We start from the raw sequence: 18,614 nt of genomic DNA on the forward strand, positions 1-18,614 counted from the left end.
CGGAGCCGCGGGACGAGGAAGGAGAGGGGTCCCTGCGTTTCCTTTTAGGAGGACAGGGTCTGGGAGCAGATGAAGAATCCTCTGTGAGCTCTGGAGAGCGAGCTGAAGCAGCAGGGGCACCCTGTGAAGGGGGCTGATGCATGCTCAGCAGAGTCCGGGACAGCTCTCCCATGGAGTCAGCAAAGGACTGGGAGATAGACTTAGTAAACAATTCTACCCAAGCCGGGGGTTCAGCCACCGGGGCCGGAGCAGCCTGAGGGACCACTGGGGAGACTCCAGGCTGAGGCACCACCATGTTAGAGCAGGCATCACAATGAGGATATGTGCTCGGTTCAGGCAGTACGAGCTTACATGCAGTGCATATTGAGTACAGCCTTGCAGCCTTGCTCCTAGTGTGAGACATGCTGCTGAGGTAGGTGCTCTGCAGTAAGAACACACTCCTTCAGAAGGACCCCCAGAGAGTGTATAATAAAGTCCACAACCAGAGGTTGTGGCTTACCAGACCGATTTGTGTGCCCTCCGGATCCCACAGCTCAGACCCCCAGACAGGTTCCAGAGATGCAGCAGCCAGCGCCGATCAGTGTGAGAACGCTGATAAAATGGCGCCGGAGTGAGGAGGGGGGGCGGGGCCTAGTCCAAGAGCGGGAACCGGAGGGCCAAGGGGATATACAGGGGAGGGAAACATCTCCTCAGAGAGGAGTGTCCTCCCCTCTGTTGAACGGCCGGTGGGCGGCGCCGCACTGTCCCTCTGCATGACTGACATGCAGGGGCAGTGAAACCGAAAGTAGGCCGCAGCTGAAGCCGGGGACTAGATTTTACAAAGCGGCCGGCGAGCAGGCACCCTCGGCGCGGTTCTCAGGGGAAAACCAGAGAACCGGCCGGAAATGTCATCAAAATAACTAATATAGAAAGTTGATTAAATATAGAGAGGGAACCACGGGTATATGCCGCGCTTAAAAACCACTGAAGTTGAAATGATGTGAAAATTTCTCTTTTATTTACAGCATTCCTACGCGTTTCAGAGACAAAGACCGTCTCCTTCTTCAGGGTGATTTCTTTTTTCCCTGAAGAAGGAGACGGTCTTTGTCTCTGAAACGCGTAGGAATGCTGTAAATAAAAGAGAAATTTTCACATCATTTCAACTTCAGTGGTTTTTAAGCGCGGCATATACCCGTGGTTCCCTCTCTATATTTAATCAACTTTCTATATTGTTATACGGGGCCGCTGCTTGAATCACACGGACACTCACATGCTTTTGAAGGAGTTGTGACTGGCACAACCCTATCAGGTGAGTGTTACTGTTCCTTTCCTATCACCACTTGTTATATCGGGTAAGACCCTATTGCGCCCTTTGTCTCCCCCTTTTTTAATCAAAATAACTAACACACTCTCCCCAACAATAAAAAATGCAAGGGACCCCCTGACAATAACGTCTCAAATACTTAGCTTGAGAGGCGCAGGGCCAGGTCCCTGAGGGATGAGTGCTCCGTCCGGCAGGGTCCTGAGAGGGCTGCGGATGGAGACCGGTCTCCTGCAAAGCAGTGAGAACCGTGCTGGCTCCCACTTCAAGCCAGAGCCCGAGGGATGGTGAAGGAGCGCGGCATGTAAAGGCTCCAGCCTTGAAATCAACCTTAACAGCACCGCCGACACAGTGGGGTGAGGAGGGTCATGCCGGGGGTCCAGCTTGGACCCGCTTTTCTTCCAACTCTTTAAAATTAAAAATCAAAAATCAGATGAGAATGCATGTGTGATCCTCCTGAACACAAAGCATTGAACTGGCTATATTTGGTTATCCAGGGGGTGTATATGCTAGGAGGGAGGAGCTACACTTTTTAGTGTAGTACTTTGTGTGTCCTCCGGAGGCAGAAGCTATACACCCCATGGTCTGGGTCTCCCATAAGGAACGATGAAGAAAAAACGTTACAAGCTGCGTTCCTGCGGCCCGGCAGTCAGTCATTCCACGACTGATCAGTCAGGCGGAGGATGCAACGCAGCATCATCAGTCACACTCCGCTGCTCATACAAGTCTATGGGAAAAACGGAATCCGCCAAACGGATTCCGTTGTTTACCAGAGCCGCGGATTGTGACTGATACAAATTGACGGAAATGTGAACCTAGCCTAAGTCAGTCCAATGATAGCGATGGCAAACTTGCATACATTTTCTTTTTTGTTATTACCGTATTATTATTTTAGAGGCTTAAAAAATTAAACATTTTGGAAACTAAAAATGTGTGTTCCCATTACATGAAGCCTGGGAAATATTAAATGTTCCGTCAATGGCCCTCTTCACACGTCAGTGATTCCGGTACATATGACGTCTGTTTTCATACATACAGGAGACACGGACATATGCAGACCAATTAAACTCAATGGATCTGCGCACACATCAGTGTTTTCACAAGGACTGTGTGTTCCGCACGGAGACGAGTCTGTTTTTCTCCGGCAGCACGGGTGTCACACAGATCACGTACTGATGTGACCCGTACCGGAGAAAACACGTGTCTTTGAAATAAAATGATTTTCTATACACACCTGTCTCCGGCACTGCTGTCACTTGCTTTCGGGCCCGCTCATTATGCTCATGAATATTCACTGCACTAAGGACCTGGAAGCAAAAGCGCCGGAGTCATCAGCATCAGGGACAGCAGTGCCGGGGACAGGTGAGTAAAAAGTTCCTGTTCTCCATGTGCTATCACGGATAGCACATGGTGAACACTAGAGTACCAAAATCACGGCACACGGATGGGCCATACAAACTTTCAACACGGATGTGCAAAACATCAGTGTTTTGCATGGACGTATGAAAGAGGCCTTAGGCTATGTGCGCACTAGAAAGTGCTTTTTTCTTTAGAAAAATTGGGACCCTTTTAAAGAATCCCGCACCCGCGGTAAAAAAAAACGCACCAAAACCGCAACCAAATCCACATGCGGATTTTGTGCGGATTTACCGCAGATTTCCCGCTAGTTGGTCCCCACGTTTTTTTACCATTATGTATGGCAAAAACCGCAAGTACCTGGGGAAAAGAAGTGACATGCTCATTAATTCCGCAGCGGAAAATCCGCGGGTAAATCCGCGGGTATAAAATAACGCAGTGTGCGCACATCATTTTTTTTTAAAACCCCTAGGATTTGCTGGGGAATAACTGCAGCAATGTTAGACACAGTTTCTGGAGCAATTCCGCGGCAAATCCGCCGTAAATCTGCAGCGTGCGCGCAGGGCCTTAGCTTGATTTTCCGTGCAGAGCTGTAGACTTCAACTGTGGCATTTTGAGATACATGCGACATTTTTTTTTTTTTTTTTTTTTTACATTTACCTAATGCATTAAAAATTATATATTTTCATAGATCAAACATTTGTGGAGATGTCCATAATAAATATGTTTTTTTTTATTTTAAAATGTATTTTTAACTAGGGAAATTGAGGGTGATTCGAATTTTTATAATAAAAAAAAAAATGTTTTTCTTGCCTTTATACTCTATTTTTTAGTCTCTATCAGTGAAGCCTTGAACCAGGGCATCATTTGATGGCTTGTTTTATACATTGAGTGTATAGTATACAGTGTATCCACCCATATTCTGTCCACCGCCATTAACTTGAGAACGGCGGCAGCTATAGGCATAGAAGTGGTGTCTAGGGATAGTAAAGTAGCCATGCGCTACACAATGAAACCCCCTATAGCTGCCCTACAACTTTGCAATTCACTTTTTTTCTCGCTCTCGTTCCATTTTCGTTTTTAATATGCTAACTCCGTTGTTTTCCACCAGGTGGAGCTATACATGGTTTCATTGAGTAGCGCATGGCTACTTTACTATACCTAGACACCACTTCTATGCCTATAGCTGCCGCCGTTCTCAAGTTAATGGCGGTGAACAGGATATGGGTGGATACAATGTATACAGAATTGAGTAGCGGGGAAGGGGTTAATCCTTTTGATCCAAAAGACAATTGGAAGACCAGGTCTCCCATTCATTAAAGAAGGGAATTTTGTTTACTTACCGTAAATTCCTTTTCTTCTAGCTCCTATTGGGAGACCCAGACAATTGGGTGTATAGCTTCTGCCTCCGGAGGCCACACAAAGTATTACACTTTAAAAAGTGTAACCCCTCCCCTCTGCCTATACACCCTCCCGTGCATCACGGGCTCCTCAGTTTTGGTGCAAAAGCAGGAAGGAGGAAACTTATAAATTGGTCTAAGGTAAATTCAATCCGAAGGATGTTCGGAGAACTGAAAACCATGAACCAAAAGAACAATTCAACATGAACAACATGTGTACACAAAAGAACAAACAGCCCGAAGGGAACAGGGGCGGGTGCTGGGTCTCCCAATAGGAGCTAGAAGAAAAGGAATTTACGGTAAGTAAACAAAATTCCCTTCTTCTTTGTCGCTCCATTGGGAGACCCAGACAATTGGGACGTCCAAAAGCAGTCCCTGGGTGGGTAAAAGAATACCTCGATAAAAAAGAGCCGAAAACGACCCCCTCTTACAGGTGGGCAACCGCCACCTGAAGGACTCGCCTACCTAGACTGGCGTCTGCCGAAGCATAGGTATGCACCTGATAGTGTTTCGTGAAAGTGTGCAGACTAGACCAAGTAGCTGCCTGACACACCTGCTGAGCCGTAGCCCGGTGCCGCAATGCCCAAGACGCACCCACGGCTCTGGTAGAATGGGCTTTCAGCCCCAAAGGAAGCGGAAGCCCAGAAGAACGGTAGGCTTCAAGAATCTGTTCCTTGATCCACCGAGCCAAGGTTGACTTGGAAGCCTGCGAACCCTTACGCTGGCCAGCGACAAGGACAAAAAGCGCGTCTGAACGGCGCAGGGGCGCCGTGCGAGATACGTAGAGCCGGAGTGCTCTCACCAGATCTAACGAGTGCAAATCCTTTTCACATTGGTGAACTGGATGAGGGCAAAATGAAGGTAAGGAGATATCCTGATTGAGATGAAAAGGGGATACCACCTTAGGGAGAAATTCCGGGACCGGACGCAGAACCACCTTATCCTGGTGAAAAACCAGGAAGGGGGCTTTGCATGACAGCGCTGCCAGCTCCGATACTCTACGGAGCGATGTAACTGCCACCAGAAATGCCACCTTCTGCGAAAGACGTGATAAAGAGACATCCCACAGCGGCTCGAAAGGTGGTTTCTGGAGAGCCAATAGCACCCTGTTAAGATCCCAGGGTTCCAGCGGACGCTTGTAAGGTGGGACTATGTGGCAAACTCCCTGCAGGAACGTGCGGACCTGCGGAAGCCTGGCTAGGCGCTTTTGAAAAAATACGGATAGCGCCGACACTTGACCCTTGAGAGAGCCGAGAGATAAACCCTTGTCCATTCCGGATTGAAGGAATGAAAGAAAAGTCGGTAAGGCAAAGGGCCAGGGGGTAAAACCCTTGCCAGAGCACCAGGATAAGAAGATCCTCCAAGACCTGTGATAGATTTTGGCGGACGTTGGTTTCCTGGCCTGTCTCATGGTGGCAATGACATCCTGAGATAACCCTGAAGACACTAGGAGCCAGGACTCAATGGCAACACAGTCAGGTTGAGGGCCGCAGAATTCAGATGGAAAAACGGCCCTTGAGACAGCAAGTCTGGGCGGTCTGGGAGCGCCCACGGTTGACCCACCGTGAGATGCCACAGATCCGGGTACCACGACCGCCTCGGCCAATCTGGGGCGACGAGAATGGCGCGACGACAGTCGGACCTGATTTTGCGCAGCACTCTGGGCAGCATCGCCAGAGGAGGAAATACATAGGGCAGTCGAAACTGCGACCAATCCTGAACTAATGCGTCCGCCGCCAGAGCTCTGTGATCCTGAGACCAGGCCATGAATGCCGGGACTTTGTTGTTGTGCCGTGACGCCATGAGATCGACGTCCGGCGTTCCCCAGCGGCAACAGATCTCTCGAAACACGCCTGGGTGAAGAGACCATTCCCCCGCGTCCATGCCCTGACGACTGAGAAAATCTGCTTCCCAGTTTTCTACGCCCGGGATGTGAACTGCGGAGATGGTGGAAGCTGTGGCTTCCACCCACTGCAGAATCCGTCGGACTTCCTGGAAGGCTTGACGACTGCGAGTGCCGCCTTGGTGGTTGATGTATGCGACGGCAGTGGCGTTGTCCGACTGGATCCGGATCTGCCTGCCCTCCAGCCACCGATGGAAAGCCAATAGGGCTAGATACACTGCCCTTATCTCCAGAACATTGATCTGAAGGGAAGACTGTATCGGAGTCCAGGTTCCCTGAGCTCTGTGGTGGAGAAAAACCGCCCCCCACCCCGACAGGCTCGCGTCCGTGGTGACCACCGCCCAGGTGGGGGGTAGGAAGGATTTTCCCTGCGACAGAGAGTTGGGAAGGAGCCACCACTGAAGTGACGTCTTGGTTGCAAGGGAAAGGGAGACGTTCCTGTCGAGTGAAGTCGACCTCCTGTCCCATTTGCGGAGAATGTCCCACTGGAGTGGTCGCAGATGGAATTGCGCAAAGGGCACTGCCTCCATCGCTGCCATCATCTTCCCCAGGAAGTGCATGAGGCGCCTCAAGGGGTGTGACTGACCCCGAAGAAGAGATTGCACCCCTGCCTGCAGCGAAAGCTGTTTGTCCAGTGGTAGCATGACTACTGCTGACTGAGTATGAAACTCCATGCCAAGGTACGTCAGTGATTGGGTCGGTGTCAACTTGGATTTTGGGAAGTTGATGATACAACCGAACTGCTGGAGAGTCGCCAGAGCGACGGAAAGGCTGTCTTGACACGCCATCTGAGAGGGTGCCCTGACCAGGAGATCGTCTAAGTAGGGAATCACCGAGTGGCCCTGTGAGTGTAGGGCCGCCACAACAGATGCCATGACCTTGGTGAACACCCGTGGGGCTGTCGCCAGGCCGAAAGGCAATGCCACGAACTGGAGGTGTTCGTCCCCGATGGCGAAACGCAAAAAGCGTTGATGTTCGGGTGCGATCGGCACATGGAGATAAGCATCCTTGATGTCGATCGATGCTAGGAAGTCTCCTTGTGACATCGAAGCGATGACCGAGCGGAGAGATTCCATCCGAAAACGTCTGGTGCTCACATGTCTGTTGAGCAGTTTGAGGTCCAGAACGGGACGGAACGAGCCGTCCTTCTTTGGCACCACAAATAAGTTGGAGTAAAAGCCGCGACCATGTTCCTGGAGGGGAACAGGGATCACAACTCCTTCTGTCTTCAGAGCGTTCCCCGCCTGAAAAAGCGCATCGGCTCGCTCGGGGGGCGGAGATGTTCTGAAGAAACGAGTCGGGGGACGAGAGCTGAACTCTATCCTGTAACCGTGAGACAGAATGTCTCTCACCCATCGGTCTTGAACATGTGGCCACCAGGCGTCGCAAAAGCGGGAGAGCCTGCCACCGACCGAGGATGCGGTTCGGGGATGCCGAGAGTCATGAGGAGGCCGCCTTGGAAGCAGTGCCTCCTGCGGCCTTTTGGGGGCGTGACTTGGACCGCCACGCATAAGAGTTCCTCTGGCCTTTCTCCGGCCTGCTGGACGAAGAGGATTGGGGATTGGCGGAGGGACGAAAGGACCGAAACCTCGATTGTATTTTCCGTTGCTGAGGCCTCTTTGGTTTGGACTGGGGTAAGGAGGAGTCCTTTCCCTTGGATTCCTTAATAATCTCATCCAATCGTTCACCAAACAAGCGGTCGCCAGCAAAGAACCTCTTGGAAGCCGAGTCTGCCTTCCATTCGCGCAGCCACATGGCCCTGCGGACTGCCACAGAGTTAGCGGATGCCACCGCTGTACGGCTAGCAGAGTCTAGAACTGCGTTCATGGCGTAGGAAGAAAAAGCTGACGCCTGAGAAGTCAAAGACGCAACCTGCGGAGCAGAATTACGTGTGACCGCATTAATCTCAGCCAGACAAGCTGAAATAGCTTGGAGTGCCCACACGGCTGCAAAGGCCGGGGCAAAAGACGCGCCCGTGGCTTCATAGATGGATTTCACCAGGAGCTCTATCTGCCTGTCAGTGGCATCCTTAAGCGATGAGCCATCTGCAACCGATACCACAGATCTAGCCGCCAATCTAGAGACTGGGGGATCCACCTTGGGACATTGAGCCCAACCCTTAACAACGTCAGAGGGGAAGGGGTAATGTGTGTCAGTAAGGCGCTTAGTAAAGCGCTTGTCCGGAACCGCTCTGGGCTTCTGGACAGCATCTCTGAAGTTAGAGTGATCGAAAAACGCACTCCGTGTGCGTTTAGGGAACCGAAACTGGTGTTTCTCCTGCTGAGAAGCCGACTCCTCCACAGGTGGTGGCGGGGGAGAGATATCTAACACCTGGTTGATGGACGAGATAAGGTCATTTACTATGGCGTCCCCTTCAGGTGTATCAAGATTGAGGGCAACGTCAGGTTCAGAGCCCTGAGCTGCGACGTCCGCCTCGTCCTCCAGAGAGTCCTCAAGCTGGGAACCCGAGCAGCGTGAAGAAGTCGGGGAAGATTCCCAGCGGGCCCGCTTAGCCGGTCTGGGACTGCGGTCCGGACCGGAGTCCTCCACGTGAGACCTAGGGCCCCCCCTGGGAACGTGCTGCGGCGCGGACAGAGAGGGGCCTGGAGGCGAAGATCCAACAAGGCCTGGGGCCTGTGTAAGGACCGGTCTGGACTGCAAAGCTTCAAGCAGCTTGGCAGACCATTTGTTTATAGACTGAGCCATGGATTGTGAGAGTGACTCAGAGAGTTTTTCAGCAAAAACTGCAAACTCTGTCCCTGCCGCCTGGACAGGGAGAGCAGGGGGTTCTACCTGAGCCGAGGGTCCTACTAGTGACCGAGGCTCCGGCTGAGCAAGCAAAACAGGGGTTGAGCATTGCTCACAGTGAGGGTAGGTGGAACCCGCAGATAACTTAGCCGCACAAGAGGAACAGGTCGCAAAATAACCCTGTGCCTTGGCACCCTTGCTCCTTGTGGACGACATGCTGTTGTCTCCTAGGAGAGTGATCACTGAGGGTATATGGGGAGTGTATACAGCCCGTCCGAACAGAAATATATATAGTATCTATTCCGGCACCCTGAGGGGACCAGCACCGGGTGACCGGTGTGGCTTACCGACCGCTAAAAAGCGGAGTGTGTGTCCTCCAGATTCCCTGCCTTAGGTCTCCCAGCGTTGCAGAGCTCTTTCCAGGAAATCCTCCACAGGCAGAATGCCAAAGAAATGGCTGCCGGAGCTCTCTGGGGAGCCGTGGGCGGCGTCTAGAAAAGTGCGGGAATCTGCAGTCCCCACAGTGATCAGTGAGGGGGGAGGAAACATACAAGATGCTCCGGCCCTCACATCCGACGTCAGGTCGGCAGTCCCGCCCTTACCCCTGATAGACAGGCCCGGGGGCGGGAGTTTTGCTACTAGGCCGCAATTGAAGCCGGGGACTAAATTTAAGACCGCGGCCGACAAACAGGCGCGGTCGGCGCCGAAGTCCGCCGGCCGTCACAAAAGAGCAGCTGCTGCAGCGTCCGGGATGAAGGCGCTCCATGCACATCCCCCATGGGGGTACAGAGTACCTTAGTGTTGCAGGGCCCGGTCCCTGAGGATAAATAAGCTCCTGTCCGACAGATTCCCACAGGGGCTGCGGAGGGAGCCCGGTCCCAGTGAATGGATGACCGGTCAGGATCCCACTTCTCCCAGAGCCGCTAAGGGATGGTGAAGGAGACGGCATGAGGCTCCGGCCTTTGTACCCACAATGGGTACCTCAACCTTAACAGCACCGCCGACGTAGTGGGGTGAGAAGGGAGCATGCCGGGGGCCCCGTGGGGGCCCACTTTTCTTCCAACCGATATACTAAAATGAGAATGCATGAGTGGATGTGTGCCTCCTTCCACACAAAGCATAAAACTGAGGAGCCCGTGATAAACGGGAGGGTGTATAGGCAGAGGGGAGGGGTTACACTTTTTAAAGTGTAATACTTTGTGTGGCCTCCGGAGGCAGAAGCTATACACCCAATTGTCTGGGTCTCCCAATGGAGCGACAAAGAAATACACAAAACACAGCTCTTCAGGGAACTTTGTGTAAACTCACTGCAGTAATCTTACCATTATGGAGAAGCCACCAAGGATGGTGACCAGATCAGCTCTGCTACATCATCAGATTGAACAAATAGATGTACAGCTGTGGGGTCACTTACATCCTCAAAGGGTTCACAATCTCCGTCCTCAGGAGGGCTTGGGTTTCGCTGTAATATTCTACATCCGTTTTGTCTTTCGGCCTCAGGAGGACAGAATCCAGCACGGAACTGAAGGAAAATAAGCTTTCCGGAAAGAAACGGACGATTACTTTCGGCTTTTGGAGATTGGTCAACAGCAGTAACCAAATACCACGAATGGAGAAAATCCTCACCAAAATAGGGTGGAGTCAAGATAGCAGGAGTTGTAGTGGCCCTGGATGCCTTTCTTTTTTCCAATCATGACCTCAAGGCCTTCCTTCTCGGTTCTGGGAGGAGTGTTCCCTTCTACAACTTCGCTCAAATACCCTCCGAAGGCTGGAAGAGGAACGAGATCTGCGGTTACAATGGAAGTCATCACCAACGTTCTCCAACTTTCTAATATACTTTGTATTCCAATATTTCAGCATTTTCAAGATCGCATGGATTTTTACAATGCGACAGAAGCAGATGCTTCTGCAATAAATTGGCCAATGTGAATCTGGCCTGCATTTACCCACATAGGTCAGGTTTTTCTTGGGTTTGACATTTAAAGGGAATCTGTCAGCAGCTTTTTGCTATGTAAACTGAAGATGGCATGCTGCAAGGGTTAACACATAGAATTCAGGGATGCCTGTCGTGTCACAGTCCGATTCAGGGATCTGTTTATTTGCTATGTTTGTTTAAGCAGCAGGACTTATCATTGTTCGGACTACAATGTCATGCAGGGCAGTCCCACACTCGACCCTCCTCTGATTGACACCTCACTATCAATGTACTATCTCTATAGAGAGCCTGGTGTAGGTGGGAACAGCTCTCCTTTCAGCTCTGCTGCATTGCTAAATCTAAAACTTCTGATTGTGTCAGAAGGGCTGCAGCCAGTAATCTAAGGGATACATCGTTGGATTCAGGATCTCTTTGCCTAAATTATGCTGCTCTCAGATGAGGTAGCCAAAATCTGCTAAAACTTCTGATTGTTCAGAAGGGCTGCAGCCAGTAATTAAGTGATACATCGTTGGATTCAGGATCTCTTTGCCTAGGTCATGCTGCTCTCAGATGAGGTAGCCAAAATCTGCTGACAGATTCCCTTTAAGAAGGGACCAGAAATGTACTCTAATATTTGAAAAATACCTTTAAGTCATAAAGAAAAAAAAAAAAAAAGAAATTACTAAAGAGAGACATTATATAAAAATTCCTTCTAAATACCTTTAATCAGAAGGACAGAGAGCCTGATTCCAGCAATATTTCACTTATTCGGCTGCGTTTTGCTGTCTCAATAAAATCAGTGTTTTATCAGCAAGAGATTATCACTAAAGAGTAGGTGTCTCCCGCCCCCTAGTCTTTCCCGCACCCACCACTGATTAGCAGCGGTCACTATATAGTATACACACCAAGCTGCTAATCAGAGTTTTACAGATCTCAGTATTATGAGCACTGCTAGATCTGGAGCAGAGAAAACTGTAATTGTATCAAAATTACAGCAAGCAGACTAGAAAGTGACACATTGCTGGAATCATGGTTTCAGCCCATATACCATACTGAGCTTAGATTACATAGCGAAAACATGCTGACAGATAACCTTTAATTAGCAAATCCTGTTTGCTTTGTCATAAGACTGGCGCTTGTGAGCATGTGCAGTAGGAAGCTCCGTTGCTGTGACCCAGACATAGCATAGGTTATCGCCAGGTCCCAGCAGCAGAGCTTCCACTGCACATGCTCACAGACCCCTGACATATTTCACAGCAGTACCCCAACCACTTGCTGTACAGTTTGGTACCCATTCACTTCAATGGGGTTGGCTGTAGTTCTCTGTACAGTTGGGTTGCTGCGATTGCTGCTGTCCGGGGAGGATGTTACGTATCAAATAGGATCTGAATAGATAATTCTCGCTTAAAGGGAATCTGTCACCAAGTATTTGCTACCCCATCTGAGAGCATCATGATGTAGGGGCAGAGACCCTGATTCCATCAATGTGTCACTTACTTTACTGGTTGCAGTAGATGTGATAGAATCACAGTTTTATCCGCTGCAGATCTAGCAGAGCTCTGAATGCTGAGCTGTATATAACCCCGCCCACGCCACTGATTAGCAGCTTTTTTTCTTGCATGCAAAAAGTATAACCAGACGTCTGACAATGGTGTTATGCCAAGGATTTTCCGCTCCCCTTTGGAGCGGATTACTTAATTGTTCATTACCTAGAGAATTACATCGCTCTATTTGGTTGGAGACTGGCTGTAGGGATGCGAACCTGGAGTCTGGCCTGCAGCTCTTCAGCTTCACGAAAAGTGCTTTTTTGGGGGCACAGGTAAAAAATCTTGTCCCCTTGAAAGTGCCGTCTGTGCACCCTGCACATTCATCTTCCTGAAGTGATTACAGGAGAGAAAACACAGATATTACAAATCAAATTGCTAGGAGTAAAGGAGGAAAACTGATCACTACCGAGCCACCAAATCTCTGTGCTCCATCTGCAGCATCAATTCAGCCTTTATTAGTACTGCGTGTCTAAGTTATTCAAAAAAGTAGATTTTTTTTCTCATTAATGTACACTCTGCACCCCATCCCCCATCTTGACAAAAAAAAAAAAAAAAAAAACAGAAATGTAGAAATTTTTGCAAAATTTTTTTTAACAAGAAAAACTGAAATATCACATGATCATAAGTATTCAGACCCTTTGCTCAGACACTCATATTTAAGTCACATGCTGTCCATTTCATTGTGATCCTCCTTGAGATGGCTCTACTCCTTCACTGGAGTCCAGCTGTGTTTAAACTGATAGGACTTGATTTGGAAAGGCGCACACCTGTCTATATAAGACCTCACAGCTCACAGTGCATGTCAGACCAAATGAGAATCATGAGGTCAAAGGAACTACCCAAGGAGCTCAGAGACAGAATTGTGGAAAGGCACAGATCTGGCCAAGGTTACAAAATAATTTCTGCAGTATCAAATTTCCTAAGAGCAAAGTGGCCTCCATAATCCTTAAATGAAAGAAGTTTGGCACAACCAGAACTCTTCCTAGACCTGACCGTCCAGCCAAACTGAGCAATCGTGGAAGAAGAGCCTTGGTGAGAGAGGTAGAGAAGAACCCCAAGATCACTGTGGCTGAGCTCCAGAGATGCAGTAGGGAGATGGGACAAAGTTCCACAAAGTCAACTATCACTGCAGCCCTCCACCAGTCGGGCCTTTATGGCAGAGTGGCCCGACGGAAGCCTCTCCTCAGTGCAAGACATATGAAAGCCTGCATAGAGTTTACAAAATACAAATGAAGGACTCCCAGACAATGAGAAATAAGATTGTCTGGTCTGATGAGACGAAGACTTTTTGGTGATAATTCTAAGCGGTATATGTGGAGAAAAGCAGGCACTGCTCATCACCTGCCCAATACAATCCCAAGTGAAACATGGTGGTGGCAGCATCATGCTATGGGGGTGTGTTTCAGCTGCAGGGACAGGATAACTGGTTGCAATTGAAGGAAAGATGAATGCGGAAAAGTACAGAGATATCCTGGAAGAAAACCTCTTCAAGAGTACTCTGGAGCTCAGACTTTGCCGAAGGTTCACCTTCCAACAAGATAATGACCCTAAGCACACCGCTCAAATAACAAAGGAGTGGCTTCAGAACAACTCTGTGACCATTCTTGACTGGCCGAGCTAGAGCCCTGACCTAAACCCAATTGAGCATCTCTGGAGAGACCTGAAAATGGCCGTCCACCAACGTTCACCATCCAACCTGATGGAGCTGGAGAGGATCTGCAAGGAAAAATGGAGGAAGATCCCCAAATCCAGGGGTGAAAAACATGTTTCATCATTCCCAAGAAGACTCATGGCTGTACTAGCTCAAAAGGGAGGGTGCTTCTACTCAATACTGGGCAAAGGGTCTGAATACTTATGACCATGCGATATTTCAGTTTTTGTCTAAAAAAATTTGAAAAAATTTCAACATTTCTGTATTTTTTTTTCTGTCCAGATGGTGAATGGGGTGCAGAGTGTACATTAATGAGAAAAAAATGAACTTTTTTTGAATTTACCAAATAGCTGCAATGAAAGAGTGAAAAATTTAAAAGGGGCCTGAATACTTTCGGTACCCACTGTGTATGTATACAGTGTGTCCACCCATATCCTGTCCACCGCCATTAACTTGAGGACGGCGGCAGCTATAGGCATAGAAGTGGTGTCTAGGTATAGTAAAGTAGCCATGTGCTATGTAATGAAACCACCTATAGCGCCATCTGGTGGAAAACAACGGAGTTAGCATTTTTATCTCAAAAACGGAACGAGATAGAGAAAAAAAGTGAATTACAAAGTTGTAGGGCATCATCAATTCAATGTGAATCGACACCTTGCATACAGAAATGCTATGATTAGAATGTGTAAAACTCACAAGGCTGTGGACGTGAAGCGATACCTCATGGAGACCTTCCTACAAGTCATTGGGTATGGTGGCTGTGTGGAGTGGCCTCCACGCTCACCTGACCTGACCCCATTGGACTTCTTTCTGTGTGGTCACATCAAACAGCAGGTATATGCGACCCCTCCACCAACATTGCAGGACCTACGACGACGTATTACAGATGCTTGTGCAAACGTGTCACCTACCATATTGCACAACGTGCAGCAAGATACAGTATGCTGTCCAGAGTCCAGATGTGCATTGCAGCTGACGGTGGCCACTTTGAGCATCAAAGTTAAATGAGCCCCATATGCGTGACCAGCATTCAATGTTTTGGGGGGGGTCATGGGTTTCATATCATAGCATTTCTGTATGCCAGGTGTCGATTCGTATTGAATTGATGATGCCCTACAATTTTTCTAATTCACTTTTTTTCTCTATCTTGTTCCGTTTTCGAGATAAAAATGCTAACTCTGTTGTTTTCCACCAGGTGGTTTCATTGCGTAGCGCATGGCTACTTTACAATACCTAGACACCACTTCTATGCTTATAGCTGGCGTCGATCTCAAGTTAATGGAGGTGGAGAGGATATGGGTGGACACACTGTGTGTGTGTGTATATATTATATATGTATATATATATATAAATAAATATATATATATATATATATATATATAATATATATAATATATATATATATAAATAAATAAAACACTGGCCCTCGTAAAAAAAAGCTTATTCTGTTTATTCATATAAAATGTATAGCCTCCAAAGGACCCTTGTAAAGGGGCTAAAATACTGCATGTGAAGAAGAAATAAAAGAAAGCACCTTAGTCTGGAGTGCTGCCGTTATTTCTAGAACCACATATGCAATTACACAAGGCAATGGAGACATTAGGAATAAAGCAACATATTAGAGGAAATGCTCATAATGTGGCAATTGTGGCTTTAAAACTGGAGCTTTAAAGAGGATGTTCACCACTAGTCATTCCCCTTGTTTGCTCCAGTAAAAAAAATAAGCCTCTTGTGCGGCCGCGGTTCCAGCGATGTCTGAAGCCGCGTTTCCGCAGCCCACATGACATTGACACGCGAGACCTGTGACCAATCAGCTTCGGACATTTGATCAGGAAGTGAGCGCTGCACTCACTTCCTGCTCAAACGTCCAAAGGCGGGGAGACAGAAGCTGGCGCTGATTGGTCTCAGGCTCAAATGTCATAATAATGTCACGTTGGCTCCGGGAACGCGGCTTTAGACATCGATGGAACCGTGGCTGCACAGTGGGTAAGTATAGGCTTATTATTATTATGGGGGCGAACAAGGGGAATGAGAAGCGGTTGTCCAAGTAGTGGACATCCCCTTTAAGGAAGATTCACTAAATCATAGAAAATGATAACATATAGCAGCGACCCTCGTCACAGATGGCTTCTCTGAGCAAATTGTTTGTCATCACCGACCTAAAAAAAGTTCATGTTCAGTTTTGGGATTTTTGGCATTACCAGCTCTAGTCCGGCTAACATCTCCCCGACTCCAGGAGGCTGACCAATCCAGCGGATCACGCCATAAAATGGAGGGTTCTCTTTAACTTCTGCTAGTGATCCCACCTCCAGGCCGTGCATATTAGACAGATGTGGTGGCCCCGGTGGACTGTCCTGCAGAGCTACATGGTTTAACTCTCCGATGACCGACTGTACGGACAATGAGAGCGGAGTGTGTCCCATTGTGCCATTCGTACTGGACATCTTGGAGAGGCTGAACGGAAGAGAGTGGAATCTGTTCTCTCCGGGGGAGCAGCTGCTCGCTGTTGGCTGCAGAGGCGGAGAACAGTGTCCAAATGAAGATGGGGAGGTCTCTGTTAGGGATTTTGCCGAGTCTTCTATAACTACAAAGAAAACAAAAAAAAAAAGTAATAAATAGAAATATAAAACAAGTTTGGCCTAAAAGGTCAACTGAACAGCCCCGCCTAACAAGCAGCCCCCGACCGCCCGAACAGCGCACCATGCATGGAGGCTCTGACCTGCAATGAAGAGTATTTAATGTGGATCTGTCACCAGATTTCACAATACAAAGTTCAAACCATTACTAAATAAACCTGATGAGGCTGATGTACTTACTTTGAAAATCTCCTTTATTAAAGTTACTCCCCCTTAGCATTAAAAGGAGCATCAAGAACTATCAGAAACAACATATATACCAGGAAGTGAGCAGCACTGTAGCTCTTTAAATAGAACATGTAAGACGACCCATATTTTCCGGACTTCAGGACGTACCACAGGTATTTTATAGTGGGCAGTGGAAGTGGATTTCAATAGCTTTGATGGTCCCCAGAACCGCATTCTTCCTTGATGTTATAGGGTAGAAGAGTAGAGTAAGGGCCGAGTGGTGGGACACATTGGGGGCCTGACACATATTATAGCAGGTAATAGATTTTTTTCTGGTGGCCTAGTTTGAATGAGGGCTGTATACATTAGAGTCTTGGAGAATAAAATCAAGGATTTAAAGGGAATCTGTCAGCAGGTTTTTGCTACGTCATCTAAGACCAGCATGATGTAGAGACAGAAACCCTGAGTTCAACGATGTATCACTTATATCACTGTGTGCAGCTGTTCTGATACAGTGGAAGATTTTAGATTTTGCATGTAGCAGAGGTGAGAGAGCTGACCCTGCCCGTACCAGGCTTTCAGTGCACATTTCCATAGACAGAAGCTGCTCATTGCTGCTGAGACCCACTACTGATAAAGATAAGAGGTTGAACTAAAGGTCCAGTCACACTAAGCAACTTACCAGCGATCCCAACAACGATAGGGATCGCTGGTAAGTTGCTAGGAGGTTGCTGGTGAGATGTCACACTGCGACGCTCCAGCGATCCCACCAGCAACCTGACCTGGCAGGGATCGCTGGAGCGTCGCTACACGAGTTGCTGGTGAGCTCACCAGCAACCAGCCCCCAGCGCTGCGTGGAAGATGCTGCGCTTGGTAACTAAGGTAAATATCGGGTAACCAACCCGATATTTACCTTGGTTACCAGCGCACGCAGCTACACGTGCAGAGAGCAGGGAGCAGCGCACACTGAGCGCTGGCTCCCTGCTCTCCTAGTTACAGCACACATCAGGTTAATTACCCGATGTGTGCTGCAGCTACATGTGCACAGAGCAGGGAGCAGCGCACACTGCTTAGCGCTGGCTCCCTGCTCTCCTAGCTACAGTACACATCGGGTTAATTACCCGATGTGTGCTGCAGCTACATGTGCACAGAGCAGGGAGCAGCGCACACCGCTTAGCGCTGGCTCCTTGCTCTCCTAGCTACAGCACACATCGGGTTAATTACCCGATGTGTGCTGCAGCTAAATGTGCACAGAGCAGGGAGCAGCGCACAATGCTTAGCGCTGGCTCCCTGCTCTCCTAGCTACAGCACACATCGGGTTAATTAACCCGATGTGTCCTGCAGCTACATGTGCACAGAGCAGGAGCCGGCACTGACAGTGAGAGCGGCGGAGGCTGGTAACAAAGGTAAATATCGGGTAACCAAGGACAGGGCTTCTTGGTTAGCCGATGTTTACATTGGTTACCAGCCTCCGCAGAAGCCGGCTCCTGCTGCCTGCACATTTAGTTGTTGCTGTCTCGCTGTCACACACAGCGATCTGTGCTTCACAGCGGGACAGCGACAACTAAAAAAATGGCCCAGGACATTCAGCAACAACCAATGACCTCACAGCAGGGGCCAGGTTGTTGCTGGATGTCACACACAGCAACATCGCTAGCAACGTCACAAAAGTTGTTCGTTAGCAGCGATGTTGCTTAGTGTGACGGGACCTTAACATTGTAGGTAAACACAAAAAGACTGAGATAAGACAAGCAAGGCTGAATTCTCTTTTTTAACTCTTGCAGCAGGCGGTCTTCAGAGTACATTGCAGAAACCTGCTGACAGAGTCCCTTTAATAGATACATTTAATACTTGGTACAATGTGAAGCATGCAAGGGCCCCTCAACTTTTGTGCTGTCCCCTAGACAACTTACCAAGCATTACCAAGTGGGGAAAACCAAGAAATTACCTGCCAGCTTACTCCAACAGTTCATTCTGAACAGTCAGAGAA

General features: G+C 48.7%; 1 protein-coding gene across 1 annotated transcript in view; it reads right to left on the reverse strand.

Annotated features, from left to right (window-relative positions):
* CYLD (CYLD lysine 63 deubiquitinase) overlaps window positions 1-18,614 on the reverse strand; it is a 147,220-nt gene that overhangs the window by 66,850 nt on the left and 61,756 nt on the right. The window contains exons 9-12 of the mRNA XM_075325738.1: window positions 16,022-16,404; window positions 12,332-12,497; window positions 10,334-10,475; window positions 10,122-10,244 (exon numbers count right to left, since the gene is read on the reverse strand). Of these exons, the coding sequence (XP_075181853.1) occupies window positions 10,122-10,244; window positions 10,334-10,475; window positions 12,332-12,497; window positions 16,022-16,404 (814 nt within the window). The remainder of the gene's footprint in view (window positions 1-10,121; window positions 10,245-10,333; window positions 10,476-12,331; window positions 12,498-16,021; window positions 16,405-18,614) is intronic.

Source organism: Anomaloglossus baeobatrachus, chromosome 10, assembly GCF_048569485.1.
Source record: "Anomaloglossus baeobatrachus isolate aAnoBae1 chromosome 10, aAnoBae1.hap1, whole genome shotgun sequence".
In the NCBI taxonomy this organism is placed as follows: domain Eukaryota; kingdom Metazoa; phylum Chordata; class Amphibia; order Anura; family Aromobatidae; genus Anomaloglossus; species Anomaloglossus baeobatrachus.